Here is a 13,478-nt window from a genome sequence, read left to right as displayed (position 1 = left end):
TTATTTTTCTTCAAATTCAGCAAATATTTATATATGGAATCTCCATAAAAGTACAATATATTATGGCTAATTCAGTTTGGTTAGCTGAACACTGTATATCAACACTATTTAAATTCTGTTATAAATGTTGCTATTTTCCAAGAGCTAGGCATGGTTCTTGCATTTTTATTGTAATATGTTTAACAATATCACCAATATCTTGGTGCTAACTTGGTTTTCTGAATATGTACTGAGGTCTCAAGTAGGCTCATTGAGATTCCTCACCCACCATCAAACTGTTTATTTTCTAATTTTACTTAATAGTATATTTATACCCTACTTTCTGTTCATATAAACATACCAGGTGGCTTCTAATAATTAAGAAATTGCAAATTATGATATATAACAAAAATTAATATAATTAAAATCAAATTTTAATCCTGTATCATTAAAATCAGTTAAAGGTTGGTGGAAAAGACACATTTTTTGCCCTTCTTCTGAGTATCAAAACTTGGTAGCCAAATGCATCTTTTTAGAGGTGGCTTCCATTGTATGACAGTCTCATAAAAGAGTCATCTTTCACATATCCAGTGCATGAATTTCGGACATATGTGCCTTCTGTTATAATTATATATATTTTTCCTTATATTTTTCCCCCCTAGATTTTTGAAAGAATTTTGTTTATCTGGGCAATACGCCATCCAGCCAGTGGATATGTTCAGGGCATTAATGATCTCGTGACTCCTTTCTTTGTTGTCTTCACTAGCGAATATACAGGTAAAAATTGTTACTTTATACATTGCTTTAATCTGATATTTTATTATTATTGCTGTCTTGTGTTCCTTAGCATTTATGTTTATGAAAATGCAGAGTGTATAAAGAGTAATCAATTAGTTAAATTAAAAAAATATTTTTTTTAAAAAAAAAAATCCCGCCTTAGTTATTTTTATAAATAGCTCAAGATGGAAAACATACCTAATATTCTTTCCTCCTCCTATCTTCTCCACAGCAACAACCCTGTGAAGTGAGTTGGGCTGAGAGGGAATGACTGGCCCAAAGTCACCCAGCTGACTTTCAGGGCCAAGGCAGATTAGAACTCATTGTCTCCTGGTTTCTAGCCTGGCAACTTAATCACTGGACTAGTGGTTGCCAACCAGTGGGCTGGGGACCATTGGTGGTCCACGAGAAAATGTTGGTGGTCTGCAGAGAAATGTCACCCCCAAAGCACCCCCCAAAGCAATTAATTCAGGATGCGCAGGAACACAAATGGCCCATGGGAACACAAGACTTGCGTTGCTTGCATTGCGAACAACATGAGGTAGTGAGGGGAGGGGTGAAAGGGCGGGGGGGGGGGGGAAACTTACCCCATTCGCTCCACATGCCTCGCCTGGCCACTGGGCTGCTTCTTTCCACTTCTTCTTCTGTTTTGGCTGCACTCAAGGAAAGCAGCAAAAATCTTTCTTTCTCTCCCCTGAACTCTGCCAGAAATGAGTCTTTGGGACCCTGCAAGGCATCCTGCTCCAAGAGGCTGTGCGGCGCAACAAGTCTCACACACACTCATTTCTGGTGAAGTTTGGGGGAGAGAAAGAAAGACTTCTGCTGCTTTCCTTGCATGAAGCCAAAAGTCTCTCTCTCTCTCCCCCCCCGAGAATGGAGCTGGAGACGGTATCCTGTGATCCCAAATAAAGAATGATTGATCGGTAGGAAAATGGGGTGGGGAATTTTCCTGCAGACTTTTTGGGGGATTTTCCCAGGGTCTCTGGTCTGTAGGATTTAAAATTATGAGTTTGGTGGTCCCTGAGGTCCAAAAGGTTGGCGACCCTTGCATTAAACCAAACAAATTGAAAGGGTTGTGTTTTTTCCTTGTAAGAATAACATTTGATAGATTCTAACATTCATGTTCGTAGTGTACTTAAATCTTTTTTGCTCAGCTCTTCTTCATCCTATAACTCAATTTGCTTTCTATGTCTCATCAACAATTCAGATTGATTTTGTTTGATTAAGGACAGATTACCCTTGAATGCATGAAAATCTGTCCATTTACTTATTCCATCTATTGTTTCAGTGCATGGAAAGCCCCCTCCTTCCCCCCCCAAACTGAGCAGCTAATGAGAATTACTGCAGCTTGTTCTCCTAATAATCTCTTAAGTAGGAAAGGGGGCTACTCTAGAGAGTGTTTATAGTTTCTGCCTTTTACTCCCTGATTTGACAGATAATGAAAATGATGTTAATGAGCCTAGAACAGTAGGGTCTGTGCTGGTGTACTTTACAGTTGTTAATTGAAATAACTTCAAACGAGATGTGATTAGAGGATTGATATTCCATGTTAAATAGACCATTTAATTAATATAGTAAATATGTTGGTCTTAAGTACTTTACCATCAATTTACATTGCAAATCCTTAGCGAGTTGTCTGTATTTTCTGAAATGTTCTCTCTACAGATAAGAAAATAATTGTCTAATGTCCACTTGTAGTAACTGTCACAATACCAGTGAAATGTTGTCACTGTGTCACCTTTAGAATGGAAGGTACTGCTATGTTACTCTAATGGAGAGATTTTTATTGGGATACTTGATTATATAACTACAGCTTTCTCTTCATTATCTTCTGTTTATTATGCCTTACCATAACTTCTCCAGGGTGGAAGCAATAATAGATGTTCTGGTTAGCTCAGTGGAGAAGAAAGTGAATCTAGCTGAGTAAACTAATGGCACTAATTACTGAATGCTAAATTGAAAGCTAGAAGGAAGACTGGAACTCGGTATCATGTTTTTTAGTTTCATGACTGAGAAATCCAAATCAGCTGCTTGTGAAAGTTCTTGCATTGTATATTTTTGAATATATAAAAACAATAGCAGTGACCTACATACATTATTCTGTCAGGGCAGGACTGCATGCAGTTCACCATGGAAGGGAAGACGTGAAATTGATTCTGTGACACTAAGTGTTAATTTGAAGTAGCTCTGCTATAAATTTAAGTTGTTTTTTTTTAAATCAACCTTCTAAATCTGCCGTTGCATGTAAAAATAAGCTATTTGTGAAGCATCTGTATTGTTCTGTTTCAATTAGCCATCAATTTGAAGAATTTCATTTGGAGGGAGTGCTAATAAAAACTTGTTGGAATAGGAATTTAGTACTCTTGGTGGGGGGTGTGAGGTTAATTGGGTACTTACTTTTATTGTGCAAGTTAGTAATTTTAGAGGCCAAACAGGTTCCCTAGTAGGGCAGGGTCTAATTGACATTAGTTTAAATAATTGTGAAGAATCCTTTAAGTACAGCTTGGAATTATTGATTGCATCACGTATTTTAATGAATATTTTTATTTCTGCTTTTCAGTTTGGAGTGAAGTTTGATGTAGAGGCTAAGGTTAGTTAAGGTTATTAGAAAGGTTAGAAATCTAGTCCTGTCTTGGGCACAAAGCCAGCTGGTGACACTCACCCTAGAAAGGAGGTAATGGCAGCCACTTCTGCAAAAAGACTTGCCAAGAAAACTGCAGGAACTCGTCTAAGCAATCTCCAAGAATCTGACTTGATTGAATGAAAACAACAAACAACTTCATTTAATATTTGGTTTGCTATAGACAAATAAGGCTAAGAAATTTTTTGTCAAATTTTATTGGTTTAAAAATGGACAGTTCCTAGAACTAATAACCTCTGTAGAACCTCCACATTTATGGAATAAAAATTTAGGCCCACCCACAAATTATTAACTCCCCCTGCTGTTATACCGGCTTTCCCAGTGCCGCCACAAGCTGACTTTTTACCTTAATTTCTTCTGGAGCTAATTCTGGTTAACTAATTTAAATATCGATTAATTTTTATTGCTTGATGGATTATTTGGGGAATATAGTTGCTGAAAACAAGTTTGAATTCTTAAATCTTTGTTTTAAGTCACTTTTTGCTATTTTTAATTGCATCTATTATTCTTTTTAAGCTTTTCAGTATTCTACAATCTTTATTGAGTTCAAGCTACCTACTTTATTATATTCTACCAATGATATAGGACTCTCTCCAGACTGTTTGCCTTCTCTTGGAAACAGATAGATACGATTCTATAGAGGAGGGTTAGACCTGGATCTTTTGTGCCTATGCAACAATTCAAGGCTAATCTCCCCACTTGTGGCGTCCTCCATGCCTGGCTGGGCATTTCAATATTGAAGTACCTTCCTATTATAAATTTAGCTGTTTTTTTTATTGTTCATAACCTTTTGTAAATAACCGATCTGACCTAACCAGGAGGATACCGTATATAGATGAAAGAATTGATGTGTTATTACCAAATTTCCCTTATATAAATATGTATATTTTCCGTATCTTTCAGGAACTTTTGAATCTTACCATTTATGGCAGCTTTGAAAAAAAATAACTATTTCCATTAATTTATTAGATCCTTGTACAAAAAAACAGTTCATCCAAATACCTATCATTCAACCTGTTTGTTGTTTATGTTTCTTGTAACATAAGCACATGAAGCTTAAATGATTTGACATTATTAACAATCCCTTTCGTTTTAATAAAATCTACAGGTCTCTAATATTTAGGGAAATAGTTTCCACTGAATTTTTAGAACATCTCTACGTGATGGTAACATTTTCTCACATCCAAGCAAATTTGGAAAGCTTATTCACAGAATTTACCAATATGCATGATATTATAACATTAAACATGTATAACATTAATATTCTTTTTGCATTGATGCCCTCCCTTCTCCCTCCACCCTTTGAAAAGCACCCATTTCTCTTCTCCCTCCCTTCACCTCATTCCCCATTTTGCTGTTCCTCTATATCTAACTTGTCTACACTCCAATCCCACTAAGACTACTATTGAATCCTCTTCATTGATTAAAAGAAGAGGTGACCTAGTGAGATTCCATCTCTCCCTTCCCAGCCATTCAACTCCCACATTTAATTTAATTTCTTTAGTTCCTTATCTATAGTTTTACCTGTGACTTTCATGAAACCAGAATAATTGGTTGAATAATTAAAGTTAGTTTAATTTTTATACCAAAACACTTTAGCTATTAAAATCTTGGTATTGTCATTGAATATCTTGGTATCTTCATTAAATGTCTTTGTTTACTTGCTTATTTATAAAATTTGGCGCCATCTTGTATCTAATGACTCTGGAAAACTTACAACACAAAAACATTGACAAACTAATCATCCATTCAAAAACAACAACAACAACAACAACAGATCAAAATATTAACAGATAAAATCATAGAGACAAGATGGTATAGAAGATATTCAAGGGGATGAGTACTCACACAATTCAAAATGATCGTTTTATGGGCCTCATAATATTATACTGATAAGACCTCTCTTTCTAAGGACTCATAGTATGAGCTGTCCTGCAGAAAGTATGTGTTAAGTGACTTAGACACCTCCCTAATTCATATGGGTATAAGAAAGGGAGGAGATACAGAATAATCAGACTTGCAAGAATGTTTATTGTAGCCACTCTCAGTAAAATAGCCTTTATAATCCTGTGGAATCGTTTGCTGTATCTGGTGTAGCGGACAGATTCTGACTATAAATTTATTTGAATCTTGTGGTGCTCAAAAAGTTATTTCTGACAGATCTCTATTTTAGTTGTGCAGAGATTTCTCCAAGACAACTTTTATGCTTTCAGCATAACAAAAATTCAGGACTTGATTTTTTTTTAATGACATACAGTACTTGACTTTGAATCCAAGCCATTTCTTCTTGGCAAGCTATTGGGTTTGTGTGTTTTTTTTCCAAAATGTATTTGTCTTTTAATTCTCTTTTATGCATTTCTGAATTACTTCAAATTTTGTTTTTAACACGGCCCATTTTGAAGCATAATGTGAACGACTGCTGCTGATACATTTCAAGGTAACTAAACAGAATTGATGACAGATCTTAAAACAATAACAACATGTTTGTCTGTACATTTCCTAATTGGTATTCTAGTGAACTATCAGCAGAACGCTCTGTTTCTTGATGATAAATAAATATGTGCTTAATATTATTGTTTATGTACATCTTTTTTTTAACCTGAGACTGTTTTTAGTGTTGTAGCTAATTAGACCACATGAAGTATGCTCTGTTTTCCTAGACTTACAAAGTTTTTATTATATGCATATTAAAGTGAAAGTGACCTACTTTCATTTGAGACTCTTTCTTTTCCATGCTTGGTGCTTAGTTTGCTGTAATAGTTAAGATGCTAGCCTAGAAACCAGGAGGCTGAGTTGTAGACCATCCTCAACTTTGGCTAGATGACTTCGGGTCAGTCACTCTCTTTCAGCCCAAGCCACCTCACAAGTTGGTTATGGGGAAAATAGGAGGAGGAAGGAATATTATGTATGTTCACCACCTTGAAATATTAAAGCCTTAAGGCTTGGAAAATAGCCCTTAGAATACAAATATTTAATATTTATATATACATACACAGACACATACTTTTTATATACTGTTACATATTACAACTGCCTGAGATTTGAATATTTGTTGGTTTCATATTACATAATCTGTCATTTTCTAAGGTAAGAAATAGAGTCACTTTTCAAACATGAATCTTTTTCATGATTATGCTTCAAGAGTTAGTCTGAAAATGAAGAGTTCTAATTGTTGTTTTTTTCTGAATTAATCTTCAGATAAATGGCTTAAGCTTTTAAAAAATATTTTTATTTATGACAAGCAGTTACTTTTATTACTGTTCTTATGAAACTATGCAGATGAATAACCCAATTGTTTTCTAACATATGTACGCATTTCTATGTTCTATTTATAGTAAAAGAAGTCTGGAATGTTTGAAACTGAGAATCCTAAATCTAAAATAAATATACTCCATAATTTCTGATAACTGCTTCAATAGTGCAATTAATTTTTGTGGCTGAAAATAATTATTACTATAGGTATTACAATGCTGCTAACCTCAATAAGAACTAGAATGATTTCTTAATAGAATACTTTAAAAGAGTTTATAATTCCATGACAATTATAAGAAAAGATTTCTATAGTTATAGCTGTCTCTGCTAACAAAAGATTTAATGTTCCATTAATATAGACCTTAATGTAAAGCCTAATGTTCCATTAAAGTATGAAGATAGTAGAAGCATGATTATCCTTAAATTGAACTTCAGTCTTCCACATTATAGCTACTTCAAAAGTTATGGCTGGCTGAGTGCAACTTATGCTTATAGTTTGGTAAATTACTATACAATGATATGAAATCTTACAGGTACCATATCTCTAAGATTGTAGTTCTCGGGCAGTACATCTTTCCTTCTCTAGATTTGTGCGAAAGATTGTTGATTGATTACTCAACATACGAAGACAGAATTCTATGTAATGAAACATCCCTTTTTATATGTATTGCTTGCATCTGTATTGATTACATCACATTCTCAATAAAATCAGTTCTTGTGCAGGACAGATATCCCATGAAAAGGGTTTTAAAATGTTTTAAAGCAATAAAATTGGTGGCAGGTATTCAAGAATTGGAAACTGCTGGTAAGGTTTCTATTGCCACAGGGAACAATTTCTGAAGCTGCATGGTTTTCAGTGAATCTGATCTATGGCATGCACGAGACATGCCTGGGAACATAGCTCCTTTGGGGAAGCAGTTTGTTTTTAAAGCAGTATTCATCAGTCGGATGAAACTCTTGACCATTTGAATTAAGACTGTTTCCATTGTCAGGTTGGACACAGAAATGAGTGAAAAATTACAAAGGTACTAATGTGTCATAATTTGTTTTTAAATCATTTATGGCTCTCTATGCCTTTCTCAGCCACACATTGTAGCCACGTGTCTTTAAAATCTTTTCAGTCATGTATCTGTAAATACAAACATATATGGAGAAAGCTCTACTTGTGGGTCTTCACAAACATGTTTTGGAAAGCCATTCTGTCTTCTATGTTTACCAAAATCCCCTCCTCTTTTCCCTAAGTGCCATTTGGTATAGCACTATTGTGAATGTGATGATGCCTGAGAATGTGGAACATGGAAGAAGTATGCATTGTTGATAATAATAAAAATATTTAATGGCAAAAGGGATTTAGCCTAGCTGGCAACTTTTAAAGGATAGATTTCTGCACTAGAATAAAAATGGAGCCATAAATGACTATTTGAAGTAATCCCTTTGGCATCTTTAAAATAGGTTTCATGATTATGATACAGTAGTTTTGTAAGCTACTGTGAGGGAATCGAGTGTTCTTACTTCCTTTAATACCTAGGTTTTTTTTTCATCAAATGTCCTGACAGCTGTATATAAGTTTTGCTGTAACTTTTTCCGTGAATGCTGGTTTCAGCAAGAAAGTATGACAGGTAGTCCTTGACTTATAACAGTTCATTTCATGACCGTTCAAAGTTACTGAGGCATTGAGAAAAGGAACTTGTGACCATTTTTCACACTTACAACCATTGCAGCCTCCCTGTGGTCACATGATCAAAATTCTGACGGGTATTTATATGTATGGTATTCAGCTTTGTTCGGGTATTTTCCCACGTCATTATAGTTGTGCTTTTAAAGTTGTAGCAACGTTTCGGCAGAATCTCATCTGCCATCATCAGGCTTCTGTATTGTGTTTGTCTGTGAGTCAGACTTTCACAGAAAGTCTGTGAAACGGAAGCGGCTGTGAAAGTCTGACTCACAGACAAACACAATACAGAAGCCTGATGATGGCAGATGAGATTCTGCCGAAACGTCGCTACAACTTTAAAAGCACAACTATAATGACGTGGGAAAATACCTGAACAAAGCTGAATACCATATATTCACTCTTCCAATTTTGTACAAATACAATTCTGTCAGCAGTCAATATATGAATAACTATGCAATTTCCTTATTATATTCTTCGGGTAGGACCCCCAATAGAAATATTTCTCCAATATGAGCAAAACCATCATATTCTACTGGAAATAGCTGCTTCTAGAAAGATGTTTGAATGACTTATTTTGAAATGTGCTGCCATGTAGAAGTCATTTTGTAATTCTTTTTTTAAAATGGAAGATATCAGAAATCGCCTTGAAACCTCCAGTTGCACAAGGAGTTTCTTGAAGAAAGATGATATATCTCCCTGATGATTTAAGCTGCCCTTTATATTTTACAGCTATAGTATTTCCAATTAAATGGAATAGCTACTGCCACTGTTGTATCCAGTGTCTCCCTCTCTCTGTCTCTCTTTTTCTCTCTCTGTCTCTGTCTCTGTCTCTCTCTCTGTCTCTGTCTCTCTCTCTCTCTCTGTATTCTTCCATTCAAGCATATCCAAGTCTAGGACACTGTATAGACAAGTCCCTGCAGTTTTGTTGGCAAGGTTTTTTTCAAAAGTGGTTTGCCCTTGTCTCCTTCCTAGAGCTGAGAGAAAGTGACTGGCCAATCTGGCTTTGTGGCCAAGTTGGGATTAGAACTCATGGTTTCCTATTTTCTAGCTTGATATTTTAATCATTACACCAAACCGGCTCTCATACAGCATACGCTGATGTAGTAATCAATAATTATTTTATTCACAATCTTTTCTCATAACTTATCAAGGCATACATTCGCGATCCGTATATGTGTGTGATGTACATCTACTTCAAAAGAAACAGCAAGGTTAAGTCAATATACAATCATTAATTAAATTTGGCCTTGAAAAACTCTGAATTGTCCCAAATCATATGTTGGCCCATTTTCTGCTGATTGCATGCTATGTTATGGAGACGATTTTCTATTGTTTATTTTAGCATCTTAATTAGGACTGAGAATGTTATGTTGATGAAAAATCTGACTTGTCTTTATTTCAACGATATTATTTTCCTCACTGCTGCCAAAATCTCCTCTCCAGAAAATCCAATTAACAAAATTATGATGAATAAGGTTGTTGCTATTAATGTCTGTTAGTCTGTTTACTGTTTCTGTACTTGCTTCACAGTCTTGCCATTGTGTGTGGGCAAAATACAATAGTGTTAGCTTTAATCCATTTATCATATCTTGCAACTTTTGTGGTTCTGAAAACTTTCCTAGAATCTTTCCCAGTGTAGCCAACATTTATTTTATTGCCTTCAAATTTCTGTTCTGGTTCTATTATTGATAATAGTGAGCAAAAGCAACTTGGTTGTAGATCCATTGGCCCAGATCAACATTATCCACTATAAATTGTGAAAACCTATGTAATATAAGCATAATGAATCTTGGTATGTTTCTGTTGTTGGAAATTTGAAAATTGTGTCTTAGATTTCTTTGTCATGTAAATAGCCAGGGCGATCATTCAAATACAGAGGGAAGTTAAAATTACAGTGTTTTCCTACCTCTACTTGTTCTTGTTAATATTTAAGAATGGACAGTATGCAAAAATGCAAAACATATAGCTACAGCTGAAAACAAAAGTGTGTTTTGGAAAGAAAACTGACTAAACTTGAAGTCAGAAAGCTGAATTCAAGTTTACAGGATCTAATATGAATTTTCTAGAGTCCAGAGCTCTATGAAACAGAGATGGACACTATTAAGGTGTTGTAACGTAGGGATTTGTTTTGGTTACCAAAAGGATTTGAGGCTTATAGAGATTTCAGACATTTACTTACGGAATTGTTGTTTGCACTGAGAAACATAAAATTATATATTTGGCATTATTAGAAAATTCTTAAACTATGAAATCTAACATGTCGGGGAAGAGCTTGTAATCTACATTGTAGATATTCAAATTCAGGAGACAGATGGCACAGCAGTCACTTGCCCTGTGTATGTATTACCTAAAAGTATTCATATAACCATCTACCCATAATGAAAGCTTCTGCAGTAATTTAGAATCTACTTTGTCTAAATTTATTTACTTTCAGTCATCCAACGTCAGTTGGACTTCAAAATATCAGAGCAATACGTCTGTTTGATTAGGAATGCTAATTTTGGTGCTAATATATTTTCTTTTGTGATTGAGAAAAGATGGACATATGAAAAGAGAACCAGTAAGCTTGTTAATTAGCAAAAAGAGATATCAAGAGAAATCTTGTTGTATTTTAGGACTTTGAAAGTAGAAAAGGATTCAGGAGGAATGAGTTAAGAACAATAAGAATAATTAGTAGCAGTACTACTACTAGTAGTAATTTTTGATAGCCAAATATATATCCTCTTATCTTGTGTTCCAAAGAAGAGCTATTTCAGATTATAATAGTCTGAATTAAAAGCAAGCAAAAGTATATTATTCCTCCTTATATTTAAGTTTCTTAAAATAGAAGGCTAAATAATTAAAATTGATTATTGAAGTATCTTCTTAAAAACCCTTTGTTTCATAATGTAAAAGCTATCGTTAATATTTAGCAAGCACATTCGTTAGCATAATTTTAAAGACTACTATCTCTTTCGTATGTAATGTGAAACTGCTGTAATATTGTATTATAGAAAAAAATGAAAATAACTATGTGAGTAATATTATTGGTAATGGTAAAATTAGTGGAAATGCCAAAAAAGTTTAAAAGGTACAAATTTTTAAGCTTTATAAAGAGTTTGGAAGCTAATTGCATTAATGTAACTACGCAGGCAGAAATGTACTTCGAAGAGTGCAACATGATTTAGTAATATTATCTTTGGTCCTTGTTTAGCTATACCTGATTATTTTTTAGGAATAAAAAGGCATAAAGTTGTTTGGGCCAGTTGAACATGAAACTTTTTAAATGGTCTTTATTCAAAGAACAAAGGAAAAAGTCTCTACTTTGTTTTGGCAAATAATTTTCTTCTCCCCATTTAATTATCCAAATGGTAATGTTAAAAAAATTAACCTGCCGGTGAACCGTATGCCTATATTAATAATATTTGGAATGATTAGGCTGTTAGCTTCTTAAAAGTATGAAAGGGTTTTTTATCAAATGAGAATTTTTTTCATGTAATTGATGTTTTCTTCATGTTGTTCAGGCTTGAGCGCCATCAACCATTTTATTAATTAACTTTTTTCATTTAATTAAATTGAAATTTGCATATTGTGAAACCTCAAGTTAAAACCATATTTTAAGTTGACTTGACAGAAGGGATAATTTCTTTTTTCATGAAATCCAAGGACGAATCCACTACTAGAAAGAAATTATGTTTGATAATAAATTTGGTTAATACTACTTAAATGTATGTTTAAAATAAATCCATTTTATAGTAGGCTTGAAAGAGCCAGTTGAAAAATCTCAACTTTAGTTTCAACTTATTTGTTTATTGTCATTTTTGTTATTGGGAGCAAAGATGATATTAAGTATTTTTTGTTCTCCTATTTTCATTTTAAATTGGATAGAGAGTGTGCTTGAAAATAATACATAGTAAAAATGGAGACCAAAACTCTTAACCTCTGTTTGCTGATTGATAGCTGGCAGTCAGCTGACACCTGTGCTTTGATCCACATTCAAGAGGGAATTTCACATAGAGTGACAGATGTGTTTGGTACACAGATACAATCATATGATTGATACCGACCCTTCCTGGATAGGGAAAAAACACCTTTGTTCTTTCAAAAAGAAAAAGAAAAAAACCAGAACTTTGAGGAAGTTGTTGCTGTTCATGAATTGGAAAAAGAAGTGAGGTGTGCCATCTTCCCAGCAGGTCTGATAAATGACTGGAATTACCTGAAGAAGCTGGGAAAGGTCCAGAAAAAATGTTGAATATCAATGGCAATAGCACTTAGACTTACATAACGCTTCGCAGTGCTTTAATACTCCCCTCTAAACATTTTACAGAGTCAGCATTTCCCCCCCAACAATCTGGGTCCTCATTTTACCAACCTTGGAAGGATGGAAGGTTGAGTCAACCTTGAGCCGGTCAGAATCTAACTTATGGCAGTTGGCAGAATTAGCCTGCAATACTGCATTTTAACCACTGCGCCACCCATGGACTTTTGCTTCAAATAGATGCTATTTAAGAAAGAGTAAATAACCAAGTTTATCAAAATACTGTTAGGGTGTTGAAATTAATTTGCTTCTGGATGCCTTGTTGTCTCTTCCTATTTCTGCATGACTAGGGCACTCCATAGAACATCAATAAGCAATGCTTATTTTGCTTTTTTATTAATTTCTTGCCATTTTTGTTCTTTGAAACAAATGGTGCTCTAGCTTGTTAATTATAGCAAACCAACATCATCATGGTTTTGCAAGAACCTTGCATCCGTTTGTCTAAATTAGGCTTCATATATTATTTTTTAGGTTTTTTTAAAAAAAATTCATTTTGTTTATGTCTTGCAAGATTTATTTTTTTCCTAAAACGATGGAGAAGAGAAAGGACAGAAACCTCTAGGGACATCAGTTATCAAACTTTTTTTTATGTAAGCCATTTCATATTTTAGGCTTTGCAGGCCAAGAGGCAAAATCAATGGTATTATATACTTATGTAGCAAGAGAGAAAACATTTTTTATTTGATGAAATTCAAATAATACTAATACATACATACCTTTTCATAATACAGATCTGCTAATGAGTATCTGCTAATGCTGATCTATAATTAAATAAAAAGTATTTCATTTTTGAAAATGTTTTTTACACAAATATGTATTGATATTGATATCAATGCATGAGCATATGATTTTAATTG

General features: G+C 34.2%; 1 protein-coding gene across 2 annotated transcripts in view; it reads left to right on the top strand.

Annotated features, from left to right (window-relative positions):
* TBC1D22A (TBC1 domain family member 22A) overlaps positions 1–13,478 on the top strand; it is a 111,294-nt gene that overhangs the window by 35,295 nt on the left and 62,521 nt on the right. For both annotated transcript variants that reach the window (XM_026677657.2, XM_026677656.2), the window contains exon 8: positions 642–756. In XM_026677657.2, coding sequence (XP_026533442.1) covers positions 642–756 — 115 coding nt within the window. The remainder of the gene's footprint in view (positions 1–641; positions 757–13,478) is intronic.

Source organism: Notechis scutatus, chromosome 6 (genome assembly GCF_049901735.1).
Source record: "Notechis scutatus isolate UNSWTSFEM ecotype Mainland chromosome 6, rNotScu1.2, whole genome shotgun sequence".
NCBI lineage: Eukaryota > Metazoa > Chordata > Lepidosauria > Squamata > Elapidae > Notechis > Notechis scutatus.
Note: the sequence above shows the minus strand (reverse complement) of the source record. Positions and strands in the feature narration are given on the sequence as shown.